We start from the raw sequence: 23,515 nt of genomic DNA on the forward strand, positions 1-23,515 counted from the left end.
GTCATTACAGTCAGTTTCTTAAATCTTTCTTTAAAAAACAGAATTTCAAGCAGTCCTCGAATTTTATCATGCTCTTTCACGACTAGCCTATCTCACAATCACAAAACCATTTTGGGACTAACACAATGCCACATCATAGCTCTCAAAAGAATCTTACACAATAATAAAAACTGACAAAGAACAACACTTGGCCACTATCATCCTCTAATCTACAGTAGCAGCCACGACATTTCCTCTGGATTTGTAAGCGGGGACATTGACTTTGGGATGCACCACATGCCAACCCTTCTTCTAAGTTCACAAAAACGAAACACACTTCTGAAACCTGCTTCTCTCTAGGAATCAACCCGACAGGCTATAGGGAGGGAAACCTTGGTCTTCAACCGAGCTGTCTTTACAATCCTGCATCACCTGATCAGGGGGACTTAAAAATGCAAACCGATTTTTCCTCTATAGATACACTTTGACCCACTTTTGTAGTTTGATTGGGCAAAAAGCCTACTCTTTAGCTATTTATTTATAAGGAATATTTGGAGGAACTACCCATCAAACAGTATAGCTAAATAAAGGTAAAACCGAAGAATAAATGGTTCTTAGGAAAGGTAACCATTCCTGCACAAAAGTATAGGAAATAACTGTTTAGTAAAAGCAGGGCCAATGGAATTATGTGGTAGGGGAGGACTAAATTAAGCAACAGGGTAGACTAGGTTATGTTTCAAGGAAAGGCAAATGATATGGGGTAACGCAGCACATTTTGAATCAGTATTACTTGAGTTTACCATTTTTGCACATGTTAACACAGTAAAGACAAATGTCTCCCCTCATTAATAGTCGCATAACACCGAAGGACAAAAGGCTTACCACTGCACAGCAACACACATGGTTGATCGTTTTGGTAACTTTTGATCTATCGGAGTTAGAAACAAAACGTGCTTTTATTTTGTTAAGAGCAGAAAATTATGATGATGGATTTTGTGGCAAATCCAGATAATCCATAACTAGGCAGAAAACACGGCCGCAAATTTGCATTATTCAAGAGGCCATGAATACCAGTCAATGGCAAGTGGTTTAAATGCAAGAAAAAGAAATATCGGTCCTTTCATGGCACTTAAGCAGCACATGGGACTGATGTTAGACCTTTCAGAAGGACAATCACTTGAACTGAGCTTTTGGATTGGAATGAGCAAGAGATACAGGATTCACTAAGTGCTCTGTGTAACATAAGTGATATCACATTGCTAATGACCCCTGATGAAATCACAATAAGTTAGATCACATGGCCGTTAATCCCCCCAATGGCATTGCAGGAAGAAACCTCAATGAGGTTAAACAGCCTTTAATAAGTGCGAGATTAAAAACAGTAAGTGAAGGAGATAAAAGTCTATTTTAGTTATCACCAATATATTAATTAGGATCATTCCAGGATATGCTGATCAGCAGCCATGGAAACTACCTTCAGATGCATGGGTAAAGTTTGTACAGAAGCGTAGGCTTGGGCTGGTATACTATATAGTCGCAATGGCTTCCACCTTCCGTAGAAAACTCCCAAAACCTTGTGATTCCCCTTGACTAACCCAGACTGTAACTTGCTCACATTGTAACTCAGAAAAAGGCTAGAAGTTCCAGTGACTTTTTTTCATCATTCTCCACGACAACATCAAGTTAGGATGTTTTCCGTGTTTAATATGCTTCTATGCAGTAGTTGGTTGGGTAGCATGTTTGGATCTTTTTCCAGACAATGACATATCTGCATTAAGCATGGTGTTGTTAAAATGAGGGGTCTACTAATTGTGCTCTGGAAATAAATCTTTATTTAGGGCCAGGTACACCATTAAAAAGAGCCATATGTAATAAAAGCACTGCAATAGTAGAATTGCTGATCCAAGGCTGTCTTTGCCATGAACACATTCTGAAATGTGTGGCTCACAGGTTATTGGGTGATTTGCTTTGCCTCCTTGATAGAAGCAGGGCCTCTCCTGCACCTATTTTTATTATCTTTATTAATATACCAACAAAGGTGAGAGTAGGAAAAAGCCAAATAAGATCCTGGTGGACGTAATTTATTTTTGCAAAAAGTGGTTGCAAATTGTGCACCAACTTTTTCCTAATGGATAAAAATGTTGTGATTTGACCTATCTATTAATAGGCCAGGTCCCTAAATTTTCAAATTCAGTGTGTCGCAATCCGACCTACCATGTCAACATACAAGAGGCTGGTAGCAAATTGTGACGCACTACGTTTGGATGACAGCCTAGGGTTTGTGGCCTGCTAGGGTCAGCAGGCCACAATGTGTCTGACCGCATTAGGGTAAACATTTTTTTTTTAAAGAAACTGAGCTCCCTTTAAAGAGAGAACGTTTATTTGAGGATTAGAGGTGGTCCCCTGGACCACTACCTACTAGCCAACAAAAGTTTGTTCACATTTGAAAAATGGAAGGGGGCCCTTCTCAACTCATGGAGTAGATAGCTTTTTCAGTCGTATGCGACCAAATGACAGTCGCAAAACACTGATACATACCGCAAAAATCTGTATTTAGAAGGAATGCCTTAAACACACCCTTTCCAATAACGATCTGCTATGCCTTGCTAAACCCATGTTGTTATTCAGCAAGTGTTCCTGAATTTCAAACACTCTTGAGACAACCCTGGACCCTGTGACGATAGAGGAAACGACATTTACCATATTGATATCTTGTGACTGGACGACACTTCTTTGGTCAGATAAATAAAGATTACACAAGTTACTAGCTGCATGGACCTACTGTGGTTCATCTGGGGAAAATCTCACTACCCTGAAGAAGTCCCATGAGGGATGAAACGCGTTGGCAAGGCAAAGCAATTGTGTGGTGTTTTTAACAAATGATGAAATATGAGCCTTACAATAAAATATTTTCTACAACTACAATCAAGATACATGACTGTGTGACTTTTTGCTCGGGATAGCCACTTATTTGTTTATATATCGTGTGCATTTACCAGAATAAGTTGTACTATGACAGTTATATAAATAGGAAATATTTGCTTGGGTGCTGGGTTAATTCTTAGTTTTGACTAACGGTGGTTTTCTATCACCTTTTTAGGGTGTATGTGGGTCACATCCTAAACCTATTGCACCAAGACTCAATGTTGACTTGACAGGCCAATTATTTAGCAATGTGTGCTGCTGGACCTCATTAAGCTCTGACCCTGCATTCTTGACGAATTTCAAAATGAGTTTAGTAGATTTAAAAGCCATTTATGGTAGCAAATCCTGTGATTTTGTAAATCACAGGCTTTGCAACCATAACCAATCTGTCAGTTTCACTATATTACATCTGAAAGTACACATGTTCAGGCAAGTAGCCTGTGAAGAGGTTCAATTGTATTTAAATAGGTAAAGAAGTTGAGAGCATTCCAAAGTTAAGGTCCAAGAGTCCCCAGATTTCTCTCAATTAAATATTTACCCAGACTACAAATCCAAAAGGTTTGGTGACCTACTCGGGTCACTCGATGTTAAGTATTTGCCCACTGTTCTCTGCTAGTTGTGTTGTGTTACGATGTGATCAGTCGTGTTCAAAAGGTAGCTGCCATGGCCTATGCTGTGTAGTGGGAAGTTATGAGTGGTTGAGAAGCATGTATGGCAGGAGTGTTCAACGTATGTGTTGAAGGCTTGGTTCGATGTCCAATATTCAGGGCAGTCATTCACTATGCAAATGATTTCCATATAGAGTTACTGAACGTATTTTATAAGGTATGCTAAAAATATGGCATTGACAAGTTTCCGTGTTGATAGTAGTCTATCATTTGCAATAGCAGTAGGCGGATAGGTGCTTTTGAGGCTTTTTGAAGGTGGGGGAAGCATGACTAGCACAGCAGCAATTTTCCAATGGTAAACACAATAAAATGTTACACTTTAAATATAACTTATGCACAAAACCTAAGAAACATTGTTAAACCTATTTAAAGTTAAACTAATTAGTATTTTGGGCAAATGGTTTATTAAATTTACCTTCTCTTTAATTGATGTACCAGAATATAAAATGGCATCAGAACCCTGAAAGAAAAAAGAAAAAGCTAAGGGAATGTAAATCTAAATTATGAGTGAAAGTCTAGAATGTGCTCTTGTCTTGCAAAAATCAATGAAAATAACATATCAGTTTGGAAGCAAAACGATATCCATGAATGAGGGATCAGACAAAAAACACACATTCAACCTTCCAGAAGAGTGCAAATTGAATAACAGTCATAAATACACGACCACTGATTAACATCTCAGTCAGGATATCGCATAAGATTCAAAAAATCTCTGGTTATAAATGTTAAAGACATCAAACAATTTACCCCCCTGATTACAGATACGATCACCTTCTACTTTTATACAGGCAATAGAGCACTGTTTTTAAGAAATTGGATTAGTAATGGAGCCACAGACATGAGAGAAGCAATGTACTGGCTTTAAGGCTGTACAGTTAACTCTTGCAAGACTAAACCACTATTGTTCAAGGCGAATACTGACGTCCTGTCTTCTTTGGAGACTTATTACCACCCAAATTCAAACAGTTATTTTGTGAAAAACAATATGAGAAGATCTGAACGAAATATATCAGCTGAATTATGACCCCCCCATACATAAGTTGTGGAAGCTGCTTCAAAGATGGCCAGTGTTGCTTGTCCTCGGTAGACAGGGTGAAATAAGACAAAATGTCAGTAATCCCACTTTTCCTTTTCCAACTCCCATCTATTTTCCCATTTCTTTTTTGTCTTTTGGTTATGTCATGCAATAAGCTGCAGGTTGTGACTCACTGGAGCTCCCGGATCCCGGTACAACAGAAACAACGCTTTATTGGAAGCCAGAACATCTACTGAAATCTACTGCCCGAGTCACAGCTCATGGGTTTGCTCCAAATAATGATCTGAGCGAGCTCTGCAGTGCTGGCTCCCACCCGCCAGCTGAGATCAGGATGGCGCTGCCCATGTGTGTTTTGGGGTGGTGAATAGAGCCCTCTGCAGCTTCAAGTCCTCTGTGTTGCCCAGATTCTACTCTACAGTGTGGAGGTTCATCATGGTCTCTCCTAACATCCCGCCCTGTTGAATAGGTGCGCTTGCAGCTAGACAGTCAGCCCACTCAAGTCACTTCATCCTCAGACCTTCATTCCTGGAGCATAGGACTACTTTGAGCATATTCAGGAAAATGGTACATGCGAAGGAAAAAGCTGATATTGTAAAATAATTTACTCTTTCAGTAACTGTAATTGTGAACCTCAGGAGCCACATGCACTTTAAGATTTTTTTCTGATACTTCCTTACGGAAGGGTGCCTGTTCTGGTCATTTGATCTGATAATGATAGCTGCCCCTAATTTCTCTCTTCCTTTAAGTAAACATGCAACTCCCTTATTATTGGTTACCTACACTCACTGGGATTACCCACCATGAAATCAATCTTACTGGATGATTTATCCTTACCCACACATGGGAAAATTCATCACTGGATTCCCTATCTAGAACTGGTAAGCTTCTAAGACCCCTTTCTGGTGTCATGTAGCCTGTCAGTCAGGTGGAGATGTATGGGGTCCGGTTATGTATACCTAAATCTACATGTGTTTTGTCCCTTACTGTAACGTGCAACCTAGGCCAACATCGCGTATGAATCAGGTGCTAGTATTTCTTCATTATTAACTCCCTACCACAAGATTGAAAATAATCGAGCTGCAAAGAGACCTTAAATGGCTTCCTTGTCGACTTGTTTCAGCGCTTCTGAGTAGCCATCCCTGATACTTTCTTCAGTACAATAGGCTACAACGGTGCACAACTGCTGGAGAGATACACTTATGTTCTTGCGTGCGTCCTGTCAGTGGAAATAACTATAATTACTGTGCAGTGCTGTTCTAACAGCAAGAAAAAAAAATGAAGCATATTTAACTAGTTTATATTTTAATTTCCAATTTTTAACACAGTCATCATGGGTTTCTTAAGCATCCTTGAATTGTTTGGTAAAAGCAGTGTTCGTCTCCTACGAGTGCCGACCAATACGGAAAGTGCTGTTCTGTGCTATTCCACTATCTGGTGTAGTGCATGTTATTGGTTAAAAGCACCCATATATCAGTCTCCTACAAAAACCAGTTGTAGAAAAGTAAGTCAGTTAAAGGCTCATTTGCCATGCCTCACCTTCATGTACAAGTATATACTGAAGACGGATTCACTTAGGGCCTTATTTAGAGTTTGGTGGACAGAGTACTTGGTCGCAAAGACGACAGAGTACCTGTCGGAGAAACTCTGGTCCACTCGTATCATTTAGAGACCAGCAGACTGATGGAGCAAGGACTCTTATAAAAGAGACTTGCTCTGAAGCAATCTTCTCAGATACCATAATACCGTAATAATTGTGTTCGTAAATACTAATAATGCATCATAAAAATTCGTACACTTAAGCTTAGTGGAAGCTTGCCTATGTGTCGTACTAACAAGTAACCCGAGAGTGATTAAAATGGCTGCTAATGCGGGAATCTTTACTGCGCATGCGTTAACTACATCTACGTAGTAATGACGTACCTATGCTTTGGAGGGAAATCTTTGCAGCTGCGCAATCGCTTTCAAAATGGCCGCTTGGAACTCACATGTTAAAGCGCATGCTTAAGCTGAAATTAAACCCTGTAAATTTAATAAAATGCGAATGCGGAAGATTTATATAAGTAAAGGGGGTTAGAGTAGAGATAGGTGGTATACAGTGAAATCATTTTATTTTTAATTTAATATGTCTCTTTTCTGACTTCTTTATTAGTTCGTATTTTGGGCCTCAAAGGATGACAGATGTCCATACCCCACGTGTCCCTTGCACATGCGTATTTGCAAACCGCCGGGAACCATGACGAATGAATTGAAACTCATCCAAGGCCACGACCTCCGTTTCTCCTGGGAACAGAATCATTTTCGTGACCGATTAAAGAAGAAGTTATTATATTGTATATTTTTGATTGATAAAAATGTGAACTCGGGTGGGAAATAAAGCATGGCAAAGCAAATTAAGGGGCGGGAACATAGAATAATAAGCTTAAAGAAAAATATTAAACTTAGCATGGTGTGATGATCATGTCCCCTTTCCCTGTCCAATCAGAGTTAGAAGTTTCATACATTTGAAACATTTAGGGGTGGTACATGCCATTAGAAAGCATAATTGAGGTAGTTTAGTCAGTTAGTACACACAGCGAGATGGAGAATGCTGAGAGGACGAGATGCTGTCTGAGAATTAAGAAGAATACTGAAGAAGATCCATTCCAGACTTAAAACTTTTGAGCCAAATAATTAGAAGAACATCGCGGAAGAATCGAGGAGTAAGATAGTGTCAGAGAGGGGTGGTCATCTATCCTGTCCCTGAATCCTGTCCTGAGCCTTTGTCACCTGATCTGTCCCAGGGGACCCTTTCCAATTCCTTGGCCAAGGGGTTGGTTTCCACACCATTCTAGGTAACTATAATTCTGTGTAGTATGTCATTGTACTGCTCTCTCCGTTTCCTCCCTATTCAGGTTCTGTCATCGTAATAACTTTGTTTAAAGATTATTCTAATTAAATTTCATTCCCTTCCACTCTATTCAGGAAGGACAATGTAAAGCCCTTATTTTTCTATCCCTCACTGCAAAATAAAACCAGGAGGTGAGGGACAGAAAAATCTAATAATTACCTCATGCCCCAGGAAAAAACTTCCAAGATGTGAGGGTCATTTGTTTTTTAGAATTAATTTTCAGCTTTAGATCAAACATTTGATGAAGGGTCGCCCACAAAATATTATGTACATTTAAGGAAAATGCTGTAATGGCGGATCCTTCCAAGGTACAGGGTTGACCACTGGCCTGATGACCATCTCTAAATCTGAAGAACAGAATGTCTTCTGGATGGCGAAGTTGTTGTAGCGTGAGTCCTGGGCCAAAATGTATTTTTGTATTAGATTATTTCATTTACCCTCTGACTACACAATAAACTTAATGGGTTCTCCAATGGATCTTGTTCTGTGCTGAAAGGGACTTGATACTAATAGGATGCCCAAGTATTGAATGAGGACCGGGAATATGATAATTGCTAGACTCAAGAGTCAATACACTTCATCCAAAATCTTAATGTACTAACTGAAAGAGAAGAATAACACTAACATGATTTACCCTCAAGGAAATAAAGAGTCAGAATCAGCAGAGATTATTACAGGTTTAAAGTTTAGTTACTCATTCAAAAATAAAGAACATTAAATGAAATAGCATACAACCCTACAATTAAACTAATACTAGATTTAATGAGGTAATATCAATCTCTGCGATATTCAAGGATAACAGGAAAAACGATCTTCCTCAGCCAAAGGAAGATTATTGACATCTATAAAATATGGATCAGTAGGAAGGAAGTCAGTTGAGCCTCATACAAACCCTTAGGAGATTTCAGAAAGTTCCAAGTGACCAGTTCCACTTCAATAAAGTCAGTAATCTGTCTCAGTCCGTCGCTGCAACACCGGAGTCACAGCAACATGACGCAAACCCTTCTGCGGTAAAAGGTTCCACTGCACTAGCATGCCAGTCAGCAGCTGATTGCAGTATTAGGTCACAGTTTGTGTTATCCACAGATGTCTAAGTCATCTGTCTCAATGCTGCAGAATGGGCGAGCCAAATTCAGTTCCAAAATGTAAGCAATTATACTCCATAAATTCCAGGGTAACAACCTTTGGCATCACAAGGAATCTCAGACCACTCTGTTACATTGGTTGTCTTCAACAGGATGAGGATGATGTAGTAGGTAAAAAGAATACAATCCAGAAGAATGAAGTAATTCTTGTTATGTAGATTCCTTACGCCATTGTACATTCAGTAATATAAACAATGAGATATTCAGAGAATAAACGAAAACATGCTCTTGAATATTCGACAGTCCTTTCTCAAGCATCTGTTCTAGTATGTAACACATTTTGTTGCAAATACAGCTAGGCTGTGCTGGGGATGTCAAAGGAAACAACTGAAAGTTAGAATACTAGTGGTATCTTTACTAAAAGCTCCCATGGACTTCAGACTATGCAGTTCATGAGTTCACGCAGAAAAAAAGTAATAAGACTTGAGGCCTACATGAAATACCGCTCATTTCCAATTAATTATACTGAAATATGCATCTCGCATTGAATAAGTTAATATTGCGATGCCTCAAATGCAATGCATGATGCCATTGAAAATAGCGCTTTCGCTATTAGGGGACGCAAATTACCGTCAGATGAAACAGGACGGTAATTTGCAAAAACTTTGAAAAAGGCACTAAAGTGCATTTTTCAAAGTTCCTGGTTAAACACACACATGCCCTTCGGGCATGCGAAGGGCATGTGTGTGCGTAACATGTGTTCACATTACAATTTCAGGGGTGCAACAGCGTGTCCTTTTGGCACCCTTGAAATTGCATGCACATTTAGCGAGTACCTATTGGGTGCTTGCAAATTGCGCATGCTATTCCATTTCATTCCTGTGGGCATCTAGGCCCATAGGAATGAATGGGAAACGATTCCTTAATTGCGAGTTGCAATTTGCGAGTCGCAATTAAGGAATTTGTAGGAATTGCAATTTTATTTGCGCTTCCTACATGCATAGGCAATAGCGATTCTTAAATTGCGATTCCTTAAAAATCGCATTTAAAGAATCGCTTTTGACTTCTTTGATGCATGTGCACCTAGGTTATGAAAGCCTTGGACAGGCCTGAAGAGCAGTCTTGGCCACAGTGTGACCACCTCAGTCAGAGTTTTCTTTAACTAATTTTATTTGATGCAACAATTATCTCTATGTTGGAAACCTTGGGAGTACAAAAATGTCCCTCCTTCAAGTTTGCAACTTCATTTCGGGTTCCTTAGAAATTTTGTCCTTAACATTAATTTTCCATCTAACTTAGGAACAGCCTATAGACAATGTAAACAACTTACTTTATGATCTGATGAGAAAAAGGACATTCACTTAAATGTTAATTCAAGACGTTAGTTGTGAAGTTACTTTGAGGCCATATGAAAATAGCAACTGGCAAAAACTCCTATTGTAGCAAGACTGAAAGATGAGCACTAGTGCTGGAACCTTTACAAATTTTAGAACTCTGAATTGACATGGACACCTTTGCGGCAATCATTGTTTACAGAAAAGTGTGTGGGTTTTGAGAATTTTCAAAGGAACACTGTCTAGGCCCGACCACCAATCATATCTGAACAGTTTTCAAGCATTTTACTCGGACAATCCAGCATACAGCAACCCAATGTAAAAATACAGCACTTTGAAACATACAGATTAGGTTAGACTAGACAAAAGGTAAATAAATACAAAAACTTTTCTCACATTTAAAGATCCCTTCAGCGTCGTCAAATCTGTGATCATGTCCGTCCAATAAGCTTCATTGGATGCTTCTGTCTTTGGAAAACATGCACTTATGCAACTGTAACAGAAAATATAAAAATGTTTAAAAACACAAATATAAATCTATAAATTTCTTTTAATATACCCACTCACCACAGCATGAAACAGATCACAATCCTAAATCTCATTCATCGTGCACCCTCAGGTGTAACATCATCAAAGTATTGTGTATACAACTTACTGACATCCTAACTACTCACAAGAGGCATCCTTTGAGGATGAAATCCTGTTATCAAACACTGTGCTGTCCCTCCACACAGAAGCATTGACACCATATCTCAACTTTGTAAGCACCTCTCTCGCTCAAGGCATCTTCACCAATGTGCTTAAGACTGGAAAGCCAAGTTTGAATCATGATGACACACAAATATACCCAAACAGCTCAGCTGCCAATGAGGCAAAATGACTCAAGACCTGATCCATCTTCATTCAGAAGTCCGAAACTTAACTCTACTAAAATCTAATTTCTTCTCTTTGTTAACAACAACAGACAAACTCAGATTCAATACTGTCCAATGAACACAAAGTTCAGGGGAGCGGAATTTCATAAAATATCTACTTGTCCATGGGGCAGGTTGCTTCCTTAATCTACTTGTCCTGTAACAAAATCCACTTGCCCTTGTCCCTTTGGTGCCATGTAGTGCGGCAACACATTATGGCAGCAATTTCAATATATAAGAGCTCTGATACAGCCTCTCTGAGTAGGCCAGCGCTCATACCATAGTAGTGTTACAATACTTGCAATCGCCTTATGTTGCCACGTTTGTGGCAGGTCCCACACCAATAAGATTTTACAACAACTATGTCAAAACAAGTCACAAATTGACAAAACTAAAAAGCTGACCACCAATTTCAGACCTACTGTCTTTGCAAGTTTATTTTAGTTTTCCATAATCTTATTGAAACTGGTTACACTGATTTTCCATTATCAATATTTTTGGGAAATACTAGCATGCATCAACACATGTTATTAAATGATGCTGCAAAGAAATGGTACCTGAAAATTTACAGTAGTTTAGCAAACGTTTTTGTTCCTGCTTTCATTTTTTTATGAACATTTTATTTTGAAAGCAAAGAATCATCAATCTTGCTTTCAAGCTTCTGCAAATATTTGCATCAAATCAGACAGCATTCTGAGAGCATTATACATAGCCTCATATTACTAAACTTTGAAAATGTGTGTACACATTTTTATACTGCAGTCAGCGCTTACAAAATTTACTTAGAGCGCTCACCCTAATAATAAAGGCTTTCAATCATAAATACAAGTTTGAATAGCATTAACATATGGGCAAACATATTACCTTAACTGCAGACAGTTCCCTTCCCTGATCCATAATGTGGTACTGCAAACTGGCAGCCAAATGGTTTGTGTTGCAGGGGGTTGGGCCTACTTGTCCCAAGGACAAAATACACATGAAAACTTGTTGCCCTTGGCCCCAAATAATTTGTCCTGGGTGAAGGGCTATAGGAATTACACACCACTGCGAAGTCATACATCAGTCTGCCACCAACTCCTCACTGCTTGGATTCACCTTTGACTACACCTTCAAGACACACATTTTCAAGACACCATTCTCAATCTCATTGACACACTGTTAGAAATTGGGGTCACTTGTTGGCAATGGTTTGCACCTTTGTCCAAGTAGGGACCCTTCTTCCTAGTCAGGGTAAGGGGGGATACACTTCTAAAATAACTCCTGCTCACACCCTTGGTTGCTTGGCATGAGCAGACAGGCTTATCTCAGAGAGAGTGTGAAGCATTTGTGCACACATACAGTAATACAGTGAAAACACTACAAATGGACAGCACACCAGTTTAGAAAAATACATAACATTTATCTAAACCAAACACCAAAATGACAAAAATCCACAATACAGTAATCAAAATATGACTTTTAAAGGGTAGAAACAGTTCTGTCCATAGCAAACTATAGTTGCGACACTTTCCACACAAAGTACCTTGGATGTGTCACGCTCACAAATAAAAACTGCCGAAGGGATGGTGATGCGTCATTCCTTATGCCCAGGGAAGCTGATGTGTTGGTTCCTTACTTCAGGGGAGGTGATGCGTCAGTTCCCTACTGCCACGCAGGGGAGGTGATGCGTTGGTTCTTTACTGAAGGGGAGATGATGCGTCGGTTTTTTACTGTACGAGGAGGTTATGCGTCGGTTTCTTACTAAAGCCCCGGCATTCTTGCAGGAGGATCGGGGATGTGGTAGTTCTCGATGCGGCGACGGCAACGAGTTGGTTTCTCAAGCCGCTGTCCCACAATGCGTTGGTTTTTGCAGCCGCAAAGCAGGGTCTGCATCGGAATCGGTGAGGTGATTTCGGACTTCATAGATTGGTGTCTTTGATGAGGCGTGTGGCGATTTCTCAAGCCGTGAGCAGACACAGCGTCAGTTTCTTCAGCGATAGATCAGAAACCGGTGCGGATGTGTCACGCTTCTTGAAGTTGCGTTTCTTTTCCAGGAACAACCACCAGAGGCTCAATTCAGCAACAGGCACCTCCTGGCAGGTCAGAACTCCCAGCAGGGGAGCTGGTGGTGAAGTATTTGTATCCCCAAGACTTCAAAACAGGAGGCAAGCTCTACTTCAAGCCCATGGACATCTTCTTCAAGCAGGAGACACAGCACACAGCAAAGTCCTTATCCTCTCCTTGGCAGAAACAGCCACTGCAGGCCAGCCCCAGATAGTTCACAGCAAAGGGGCAGTACTTCTTCAGTTTTCCCAGCTCTTCTTCTTGGCAGAGATTCCTCTTAAATTCCAGAAGTAATCTATAAGTCCGGGGTCTGTGTCCCACTTTTTATAGCACAAATTCCTTTGTTCTCTGGTGGCAGAGAAGCTCTTTGCCCAGCCAAAAACAGTTATGTCCTCTCTGGTGCAGCTTCCCGGCAGGAGGTGGAGACAGCATTGTCCAACGCAGACCAGGCCCATTCAGGTGTGAAAGAATCTCCTCCCCCTACTCTGAATGCAGGCCAGGTCGATACAGCCCAGCCCTGACTCACCCTGGAAAGGCAGGATACAACTCGAACAGAATGCTCATCCTCAGCCCCTGTCACTCCAAAGCCAGACAGTCAATACACAACCCTAGCAGAGGCACACTGGATAGCTAAGCAAGAAAATATCCACTTTCTAAAAGTGGCATTTTCAAACCCAGGATATAAAAATCATTCTTACTAAAAGATGCATCTTTATATTCTGAATTCAGGCATACCAAACTCCATGTTCCGATCTTATTCCCTTGGGCAGTTATACTTATAAGATGTTATAAGTAAACTCCCCATTCAATCCTATGGGACAGATAGCCTTTCAATAGTGAAAAACGAAACTGGCAATATTCCACTATCAGGGCATGCCACACGCATCAGGGCATGTCCTACCTTTCACATACATTGCACCCTGCTCACAGGGGTACCTTGGGCCTACCTTAGGGGTGCCTCACATGAAAGAAAAGGGAAGGTTAGGGCCTGGCAAGTGGGTGCCCTAGCCCGGGCCGACAGGGCAGTACTAAACTGCACACAGAAACTGCAATGGCAGGACTGAGACCCTTTTGCAAGGCTGCTTGTGTAGGTGGCACAATCAGTGCTGCAAGCCCACTAGCAGCATTTGGTTTACAGGCCCTGGGCACACACAGTGCACTGTACTAGGGACTTAACAGTAAACCAAATCAGCCAATTATGGAAACACGAATCCATGACAACAATTTACAGAAGGAACACTTGCACTTTGGCACTGAACAGCAGTGGCAAAGTGCCCAAAGCATCTAGACCAGCAAAAACGATGTCCAATACACAGTAAAAACACAGGCGGTAAAGGCAAAAATACCACGGAAACCCACGCCAAGGCTGCCAGGTCTAACACACACTGAATGTGGTAGAGCAGGTCACATAACCAGCACACTTTGCCATCTATTTCTACCTGCTCAGTGTCCCAACAACAAATCACGATCAACTCAAAAAAAGTAGACCAAACATTCAGATCCATCAAAGATTTCTCCATAGACAACCTAATCCATGAACTCAACTCTTACCCTATCAACTCCATGTCCAACACCAACATCCTTCTAAACAATTTCAGCAATTGTTTTTGCAAAACTGTATGAATAGCCAGCCATACCTCATTTAAAACACACAAGTGGAGGTCAAAGCCTGTATCACCTTTGGTACTCTAAAGACCTAGTTGATAATTAGCAATCCTTCTGCAGACAGGAAATAAAATGAAATAAAAACACAACTCCTGATGACCTAAGAACTCTGAAGTCCCTCTGTGCAAAACACAAACAGCTCATCACATTCGCCAAAGCAAAGTCCTATACCAACGCCATTAACAATGCCACCAGCCAGACCTATTTCTCACTTTGCAGAAAAGTGCAATGCCATTAAGCACCCCTTCAGTGAAAAAATACAGAAGTTCCTACAGCACATTCACATTAAGCCTGCTTCGTCTCATACAGCCAATTGCTCCAGTAGAATCCAGCAAGTCATTCTTCAAAGGCCAATCTCTAGCAGAGATACTCAGCTTACTCAAAGCCACTTCAATGATGTCTTACCCTTGTACTTCATCAAAGTTTGCTCTAAAAATGCTCTTGCACCCCTACCCACCAATGCCTTCCTCACTCCAGGCATCTCCCCAGAAGCTCCCAAGACACACCAGATCCTCCCTCAGATAAAGAAAACTACACCACACCCTGATGAGATTGCCAACTACAGGATTATCACTCAGCTACCATTCATATTCAAGATCATTGAAAAAGCAGTATATGTTCAACTCCAAGATCACATCAATGCAAATCATGTTCTTCGAGACTACCAGTATGGCTTCAGACCATGCTGCAGCAGACACTGCAAACTTACACATTGCAGACGATATCCTCCTGAAAACAGATGAAGATGACCATTCCTCCTAAAATTGTTGGACCTCTCAGCTGCCTTTGACACAGTCAACCATCCATTATATTCACCCTGGGCCCGATTCACAAAAGTAATCTGAGACAAAATCCTAACTATATGACTTTCGGTATTCACAAAGGGCATTTAGGAGAAGTAAAGTTAGGATTTTGTCTCAGTTATACTTAAGTTTTGGTCTCAAGTTTAACTGAGACAAAATCCTAACTTTACTACTCCCAAATGCCCTTTGTGAATACCGAAAGTCGTAAAGTTAGGATTTTGTCTCAGATTACTTTTGTGAATCGGCCCCTTGTTCTTCACTGGTCCTCCTCCTACCTATCCAGCAAAAACCAGTTTGTTCACATTGGCACACACGGGTCCTAAAAGATACCTACCACCTGTGAAGTCCCCCAAGGCTCTATGCTGTCCTGTCATCTTCAACCTCTACATGGAGCTGATAAAAGCATCAAGATTCGCTAATAAGCTGATGATAAACAACTCTAACTGAAAGCCTTCTTTGCTCCAGACACCCAATGCCTCAAATACTGCCCGCACATCATCCAGACCTGGAAGTTCAGCACCTACCTGAACCTCAACCAAACGAAGACAAAATTTCCATTATCTGCCAAGAAAAACAAACAACAAACAGTACAAACCTGGCTCAATGACATGAACCTTGACAGGCCTTGAACAATTATAAAAATGTTACCAGAACTGGGGGTTTAGTGGCCTGAATACTCTACTGAACCTAACTGTTAAGAACTTGAACCATAAACTGGCCTCAAATTGTGCAATTTAGGCAAATATTTTATTTCACAGAGTGTGCCTTTTTCTTCATTATCACACAGAGCAAATTCAAATATGCAAGTTCAGCATGTTTACTGTACAGAAAAATATTTTGTTTAATTTTGTAGACTAAACTTTGGCTCCATGTATAATAAGAATCAAGCACACATACATGGTACACATGACCACCGACTTGCCTCTTAGTTCACTAACAGCACTGTTAACATGGCTGGGGCAGGAAAGTTTCCAGTTCTTGTTTAAAAACTATCACTTTTAATAAATGGTATTACTAATATATGATGTGCCACATCATTATTTACAGACAACACATTTTCGATTGAAATGGCCACAAACTTTCTCACTGACAATAGCACGAGAATGTCTGGAAATCAGGTTTCACCAAATATTTAACATTTGCACATCACCAAGTAAAGTGTTCTGATTTGTTTAATCCTATCAAAATAGTTTTTTCCATCACACTTCACAATTACAAAAAATGTGCTCTACTAACAGCTGATCGACTTTGAAATATTTATATAGTAGATTTGCAAGATATTTAAATGTTGTGTTAGAAAAAACACTGACATCCTACAGCCTTTCACTGTATACTCCGTGTACCCAGCGCAAATCGTCTAACTTTACAGTAAGAGAACGAATAGTAAACACCTGCGTTTAAAGGCACAGCAAATGTGACAAGATGAAAATAAGATTTAAAGGCATCTTTATTACTCAATCACGATCTGAATGAACAGAGCACCTGCTCTGTGCCAGCTACAGCTTTCTCACCCGAACTGGCCCATAGGCCCTAAATATCTGACTCAACATAGTGAGTGGCTGAATAGATTTTTAGATTTTCAAGGCCTGCTTGATGGCTTCAAATATCAACTTTCACTAAATGCCAGGTCACTTGCATTCAAATGGTCACCATACTCACCCTCGAGGAGCACACTGCAAAAAACACAAAGTCTGGCTGGTACCTGCTCTTTGCTAAAGAAGTAAAACCATGTCTTCCAGAAACAGATATCAGAAATGCTGTTTAAGCCTTCATGCTCTTGCGTTTGGATGATGGCGATGTCCTACTCTACAGCCTTCCAGACTCCATTCTGGCATCTTTTAAGGGCATCATACACGCCGGAGCACATCTCATTCAGGGCCTGAAGAAATTTGATCACATAACTCCCATCTTGATGGAGCTCCCCTTGCCGACCTGCACCATCTTCAAAAACTTGCTGCTTCATTTACAAAGCCATCACAACCAGCACCACTGCTTTTCTAGTAGAGAAGCTCACCATCTTTGGTGGTTCTTGGCATTCCCGAAGTCAGGACAACATTGGACTGCAAAGTGCAAACTAAGAAAAATATTAAAAAATAAAATCACATGCAGGAGGCCTTTCCATCTACGCACAGAGGATCTGGAACAACATCCCCGTATCCATCAAGGCTGCCCCAAAGATTTAGGAAAGAGCTAAAGACACACTTCTTTATACAACACTATATCAAAATACATTAACAGTCCACAAACCAGCCACTTTTTCTATTACTTGTTGACTTTGTGCTGGTCTTTGACCCTGTAAAGCGTTCTGCTGCTTTTTAGGTCTCGCCTACACAGCGCGCATGCGCAGCATAGGAAAAATACCTTTAGCAATCGCTTCAGCTTTGCTGCCAAAAATGTGCACACATTGCATTGCTTTCAATGGCAATGCGTGCACGTTCGACGATTCCCTTGCGGGAGCGAGGTTTCGAACCATGTGTTAATTACAAACATATGGTTCCTGCTCGCTCTCGCAAGGGAAACAGGCGCAGGCCCCCTCCTTTCTTCCCTCCCCCGCCAAAAAGCACCCATGTTGAACTTGAATTGTTTTTCTATATACTACTAAAGCAGTAAGAAAATGATCGAAATACACCATCTCCTTATGTCCCTCTAACGTGTTGTTTTAAGAAAATTTAACAAAAACGACTAGCTATTCAAAATGTAAAGACAATTATAGTTATATTTGAAGATGTATTTTTGTATCCTACACGGTATGTCACACAACGTACTGTTTTGCTTGACTCAATTCTTTTTATTCAGTAGCACTGAATTATTAACAATTGCAGGAGAATGTTTTACTAGCTGCTAACACACTATTCCAAGATAGCCGCTGGCTGTACTCCAAGCGTGGCTCCGCTGTCTCCTTTCGATGTATATGACTTGCAGAGACAGCGCTGCTCAGCTGGAAGTTTCTAGTTAGTGCTCTGTGCAATTTGCTGTCAGTGCTGTAAGAGGCCCTGCAGCCTCTCGTATCCAGATCTGTGTGGCACGTCACAGCAAACTACACCTGACAAATGATGGGTAACGATCAGTACACCGGTGAGGCAGGAAATCAACCTTCCGGAGCCAGGGAGCAGGACAGCGAAGAATCCAAACAGGTATTTAAAACCACGTGGGGTGCACAGGTAGGGTGTCTTGGGACAAAGTCAATGTATTACGAGTGCCCAGGACTGACTATCCTTCTATCGGATCATGGTTGGTTAGGTATGAGCTGCGTTAGTTGCTGTCACAAAAGCAACGATGCAGTTTGGGGAATATTTGTGCACATGGCAAACTAAAAGTACATTGGCTGGTGGGTAGTGCAGTGTCTCAAATGTAGCTATCACCTCATTGAAATGGACTAATAAGCGTGTTATGGCTTTGACACTTTTATACATGAAAATAGCTGCAGGACATAGCCAGACACTCCAGATAGAGTACACGTTGAGTACACGGGGTCCCTCCTATTTACGACCTTGTGGGTAGGTATGCCTTCCTTGGATGATACTGGCCACATATAAATCGACTTATTCAACGCCATTCAACAAGGATTTGACTTCCTCCAGAAAACACTTTGTGGTTTGCATAGATTTGTTTCTCATCAATTTTCAGATTTTTTAAAATCTCTGGTATTATTCAAAGTTATGCCTCAAATCAGCCTCTTGCACATTGCCTGCCATGATACACCGATATGTACGGCAATTAAATGTAATGTAATGTAAGTTGGTTCTTATAGAGCGTGGGCTGTCACTCCGCGAGGAGCATCCTGGTGCTGTAAAGACTGACCTATAGGTTAGTCTCCAGGTCATTGTCTGCTCCCTCACTATTGCTAGGCACACACAGTTTCGTAGCCAACCCCATATTCATTTCAGAAAGCACCTTTGAACCTCTTTCCAGAACATGCCGTCAAACAGTAGAGACTTAACCGAACTTGAAAATGCAATCATTTTCTCATCAACCTGTCAGTTTTTAAAAAACACACACAGATTTTTAAGAAACAAAAACGTTTCATTTTAGCTAAATTATTTCCACCAAACAACGTCGTTTGAGAAAAAACATGTTTTATCCTGAAAATTTAGCTCATTATTTTTTATTAATAAATATGTGTTTAATTCTCAAGTATTGGCTTGTCCTTTTAGCTAGATGCTAATAATCGGGCATGTAAGATTCTGCCTTACAAGTCCACTTATGACTGTGAAGTATGCCCCACATATGCCATCAATTATTTATGTTATGCCAGGGATGATGTGGCTGGAAACATTGAAGTCGAGTCCCCAAAATGCCTGGGGTAGCAGAAGTGACATCGCACATCCTTTGACCATAATGACATCTCAGAAGTGACAGAACATGACCTTTTACCTTGATTCCCAGGAAGGTATTCCACTCGACCTTGCTGACATATCAATAATTGTTCACCTAGTGTATAACTCAAAGAGAAAACGTATTAATAAATCACGAGAGGTACAAAAAAAAAGATTTATTTAAAAAAAAGTAGTGGTCATGCCCACCAGTGTTAATCCATATGGATCATATATTGAATATGAACTTAGTTACTGGCTTGGTTTACTCATCATTATTAGGGCGCTTTAATTTATGATCAGTTTCACAGAGCGAAGCATTGAGGCTTGGCTTTAAGTTGGCTGGATAAGTCCAGGCCCCAGACCTGGTAGTAATTAAAAACAGATTTTGAAACATGTCCCCATTGGGCCTTGTATTCTTGTCTTTCATTATACTGGCACAAACACTGGTCAATTTCGTAATGACAAACGTTAACAAGCATTGGCATAGCCAATAGGTCTCGCCTTTGGGACCTTATAAGTGTTTAGTTATCCAGCACAATATCCTTGGTGCAACAACATCAACTGGTGCATGGCTAAACACTTATAAGGTCCCAAAGGCGAGACCTATTGGCTATGCCAATGCTTGTTGACTAGGTGTTCATTATAGAAAAACCACATACACACATATGCCCAAGAAGCATAGAACTGTTGACCAAAGTGAAGCACTTCCTTCTTTTAAAATGACTTAGGAATGATTGTCCACACCCATGTCCTTTCCAGCCTGATTGGCCTCAGGTCTGTGCTATCCAGTTCCCTGCTTCTAAAGTGATGTCAGTGAAGAGCGCTGTCCACGTGGCTCTCTGTTTTTAAAAGAGGTAAATACAATACATAAGTGCCGCGCTGACAGACCTGTGTTGGCTGCCCTCCTGCTTGTACCATCTGCAAAACATTGTGTATTACCCATAAAATAACAAGGACCAGTGCACCCCCGGCAGAAATATTATCTTTATTACGAGATCAATATAACACAAGGATTGAAGACACTAAGCTAGAAATCAAGAAGCACAAAACGGAAGAACCAAAAGTGAAGCTTTCTCCCTCACTGCTCGGAGGAGCTAGATCAACATCAGCCATGAAATTTCACTACTGCAATAAAAGAAGACATTTTGACACCTCTTCAAGGAACAGCTCATCAATCCTATGTCCTGTAGGTATCACCAGAGCTTCCCATTTTCATTCTACCTCACTACAATGCAAGATCCTACATGGGAGCTTATGTGCCCTCCTTTTGAAAAATACAGCTTCTCAGCATCGTTTGCCGTATAAACAATCATTTGCAATGCAAATTAGTCTCGCATTTGTGAGAGTTAGAGGTATTGGCGATGTAAATGACAATGTGTTTTACCTATGTGTTTTGGATTGGAGTGGATGTATGTGTGGTGGAATGTGTGGAGTGGATTTGTGTAGTGGAACTATATGGTGTGTAGTTGAAAAATGTGGATAGTATTTATGTGGTATGGACTGTACTGGAATTATGTGGAGTGGGATTGTGTGTCAGAGTAATTATGTGGAATTGCATTTTGTGTTGTGGAGTTTAACTACCAACTGCTCTCTATACATTCACTGAAAGAATAAAAACAGGACAGGAGACTCCAGGCAATGAACAGCATAAAGGTTTAACTCAAGCTGTGCCTATCAGGGAGGGCACACCAGCAAACACAAGCTGTGATTAGCAAGAAAGTGTGACCCACAGCTGTGATAACAGCGCATGCAATGCCAAAGGCTAGCGTAAGGTGAAATAACGGTTCTGCTCAAGTGTAACAAGCGCAGCCTTTGGGATAATGAATTTCTGACAGTTCTTGAGAGCGCGTGGGCAATATCAACAGTTTTAAAAATCTCTCGTAGAGAGAGGCAGAACAGGTGATTATGCCAGTGCGAGCACCCCTTAACAAGTTTAAGCTATTGGCATTGTAAGTGACAATGCCTTTTATTTAGGTTTTAAAACACGAAAACAAAAATAAAAAGCATTGTTATTTGCAATATCAATAGCTTAAACATGCCTAACATGCCTAAACGCGAGACCTAATGCATTGCAAATCCTTGTTATTGTTTACAACTTCCAACTTTGCCAAGTGTATTTTCCCATCTATTTAAGAATGACTTCAGACTTATTTTTATGATACATTCCCACCTTATCCATTACATTCAAAACCTACGCATGGAGACACGATCAATGGCGTGTGACCAAATTCATTATCTTTACAGGGAAGACAAATAATGGCAGAAATAACAGAAGCCATCAGTTAGGTGATGATTAATAGCCCTCAAAGAGCCTCACAGATTCCCCCAACACTAAAGTTTCCTGCGGTCGTGAGCAGGCGGAAAGACGCCTTTAGTATTTATTCAACAGCGCGTGCAAATATGATGCCATCACGTTCGGGATAAATGAAGTGCGGCTGTTTTTTCAACTTCAGCTTATCCGGTCTTCCATTTCAACATCTGCTGTTACAGCAATAAGTGCACTCACGTGAACTCATTCAAGGTCACTATTCACAACACAGCCAACTGATAGTGCGCAGGGAAAGTGCAAGCTGAACAGCAGTGCAACACGTTAGTGCTAAAATAAGATAGTCAATCAATTAGCTAGCTAAACATTCATGGGCAGCGATTATCATTTTAAAGCATACCCAGCAGCAAGGAACATATTTTTATATATACTTAGTTATTTTTATACCACAGCTACAAAGCAACATATCTTATTCATCGAGATGTATGTAGCAGCAGTGGCTACCCCGTACAGCTTGGTGCAGACAGCACTCTCCACTCACCTCCCTCCATCTCGGTTAACTACGATATCAAAAGGCAGCTAAGTCAAGTGAGCCGTGTGCCCCTAAGCACATCTCGGTATTATTCAGTGCAGCTGAACAAAAGGCTGCATTCTTCAAACTGTCAACAGATATGGCTGTAACCATGTTAAACAAGGAACAGTTCAACGGCATAGAAAAAGGACAAGGGAGTCATCGATGTAGTCAATGGAATCCGGCGGATATGTTGATATGGGAACGCCTCATAGGAAACGAATTTGTATAGAATGTATAGATATGTAGTTTGATTCGAAAAAGTAATGCATTTTCCTATGAGGCATCATTAACGCGATGACTGTTAAAATTAAACAATTTAGTTCTGAAAGTAAGTCACAAGGGTTTACGCGTAGGTGATAATTTAATTTCCAATTCAAACATGTGTATGAAAAGAATACAAAATCGTTATAATTAGAATAAAACGTTTTTACTTAACTTGGAAACGATTTAAATCCTAGCGGACAGAGGTTCAGTGGTGCTTTCTTTTATGTTGTTTTTGGCTATATTCTTTTTCACTCCCGTTAGACAACATAAGTGGATGTGGTCTGATGGCTAGATTGCCGACTTTGGTGCTGGAGACCAGGGTTCGAGCCTCGGGGTCATGTCCACATTCTATGATTTTGGGCAAATCACTTTATCTCCCCGTGCCTGAATGCGTCCTTGTGTAATATAATCGGTGCTCATGTAAAGCACTTCAATACCTTCGGGCGAGTTCGCGCTACATAAATCTATACAAGTCAACTGTTTCCCAGAGTGAAAACATGCCGATGCGGTTTGATGGGCATGCGTGCACATGCAGTGGGAGCACTTGCAGACGGGGAGCTGGAAACAACAGAACCCCGGCCAGGAAGAGAGGACGTCATCGCATGCGCACCGTTGTGATTAGGCCGGGCACCAGAGGAAAGTGCGGCGAGTAAAGGGGTCAGTAGCCTTGGAAAGTTACAAATGACGACATAATCGTCATGAGGTGGGACTGGCAAGCCTTAAACAAATCGGAAAGCAGCATCGACTGAGCTAAGC

At 40.8% G+C, this 23,515-nt stretch overlaps 1 protein-coding gene across 6 annotated transcripts in view; it reads right to left on the bottom strand.

Moving 5' to 3' along the window:
• IL15 (interleukin 15) overlaps positions 1-23,515 on the bottom strand; it is a 380,197-nt gene that overhangs the window by 69,173 nt on the left and 287,509 nt on the right. For 2 of the 6 annotated variants that reach the window (XM_085641591.1, XM_085641590.1), the window contains exons 4-5: positions 10,311-10,407; positions 3,988-4,032 (exon numbers count right to left, since the gene is read on the bottom strand). In XM_085641591.1, the coding sequence (XP_085497717.1) occupies positions 3,988-4,032; positions 10,311-10,407 (142 nt within the window). Of the gene's footprint in view, positions 1-3,987; positions 4,033-10,310; positions 10,408-19,713; positions 19,782-23,515 lie in introns of all 6 variants that reach the window. The other 4 variants (XM_085641593.1, XM_085641592.1, XM_085641595.1 and 1 more) reach the window with 3 other exon arrangements.

Source organism: Triturus cristatus, chromosome 2_2, assembly GCF_964204655.1.
Source record: "Triturus cristatus chromosome 2_2, aTriCri1.1, whole genome shotgun sequence".
Lineage (NCBI taxonomy): Eukaryota > Metazoa > Chordata > Amphibia > Caudata > Salamandridae > Triturus > Triturus cristatus.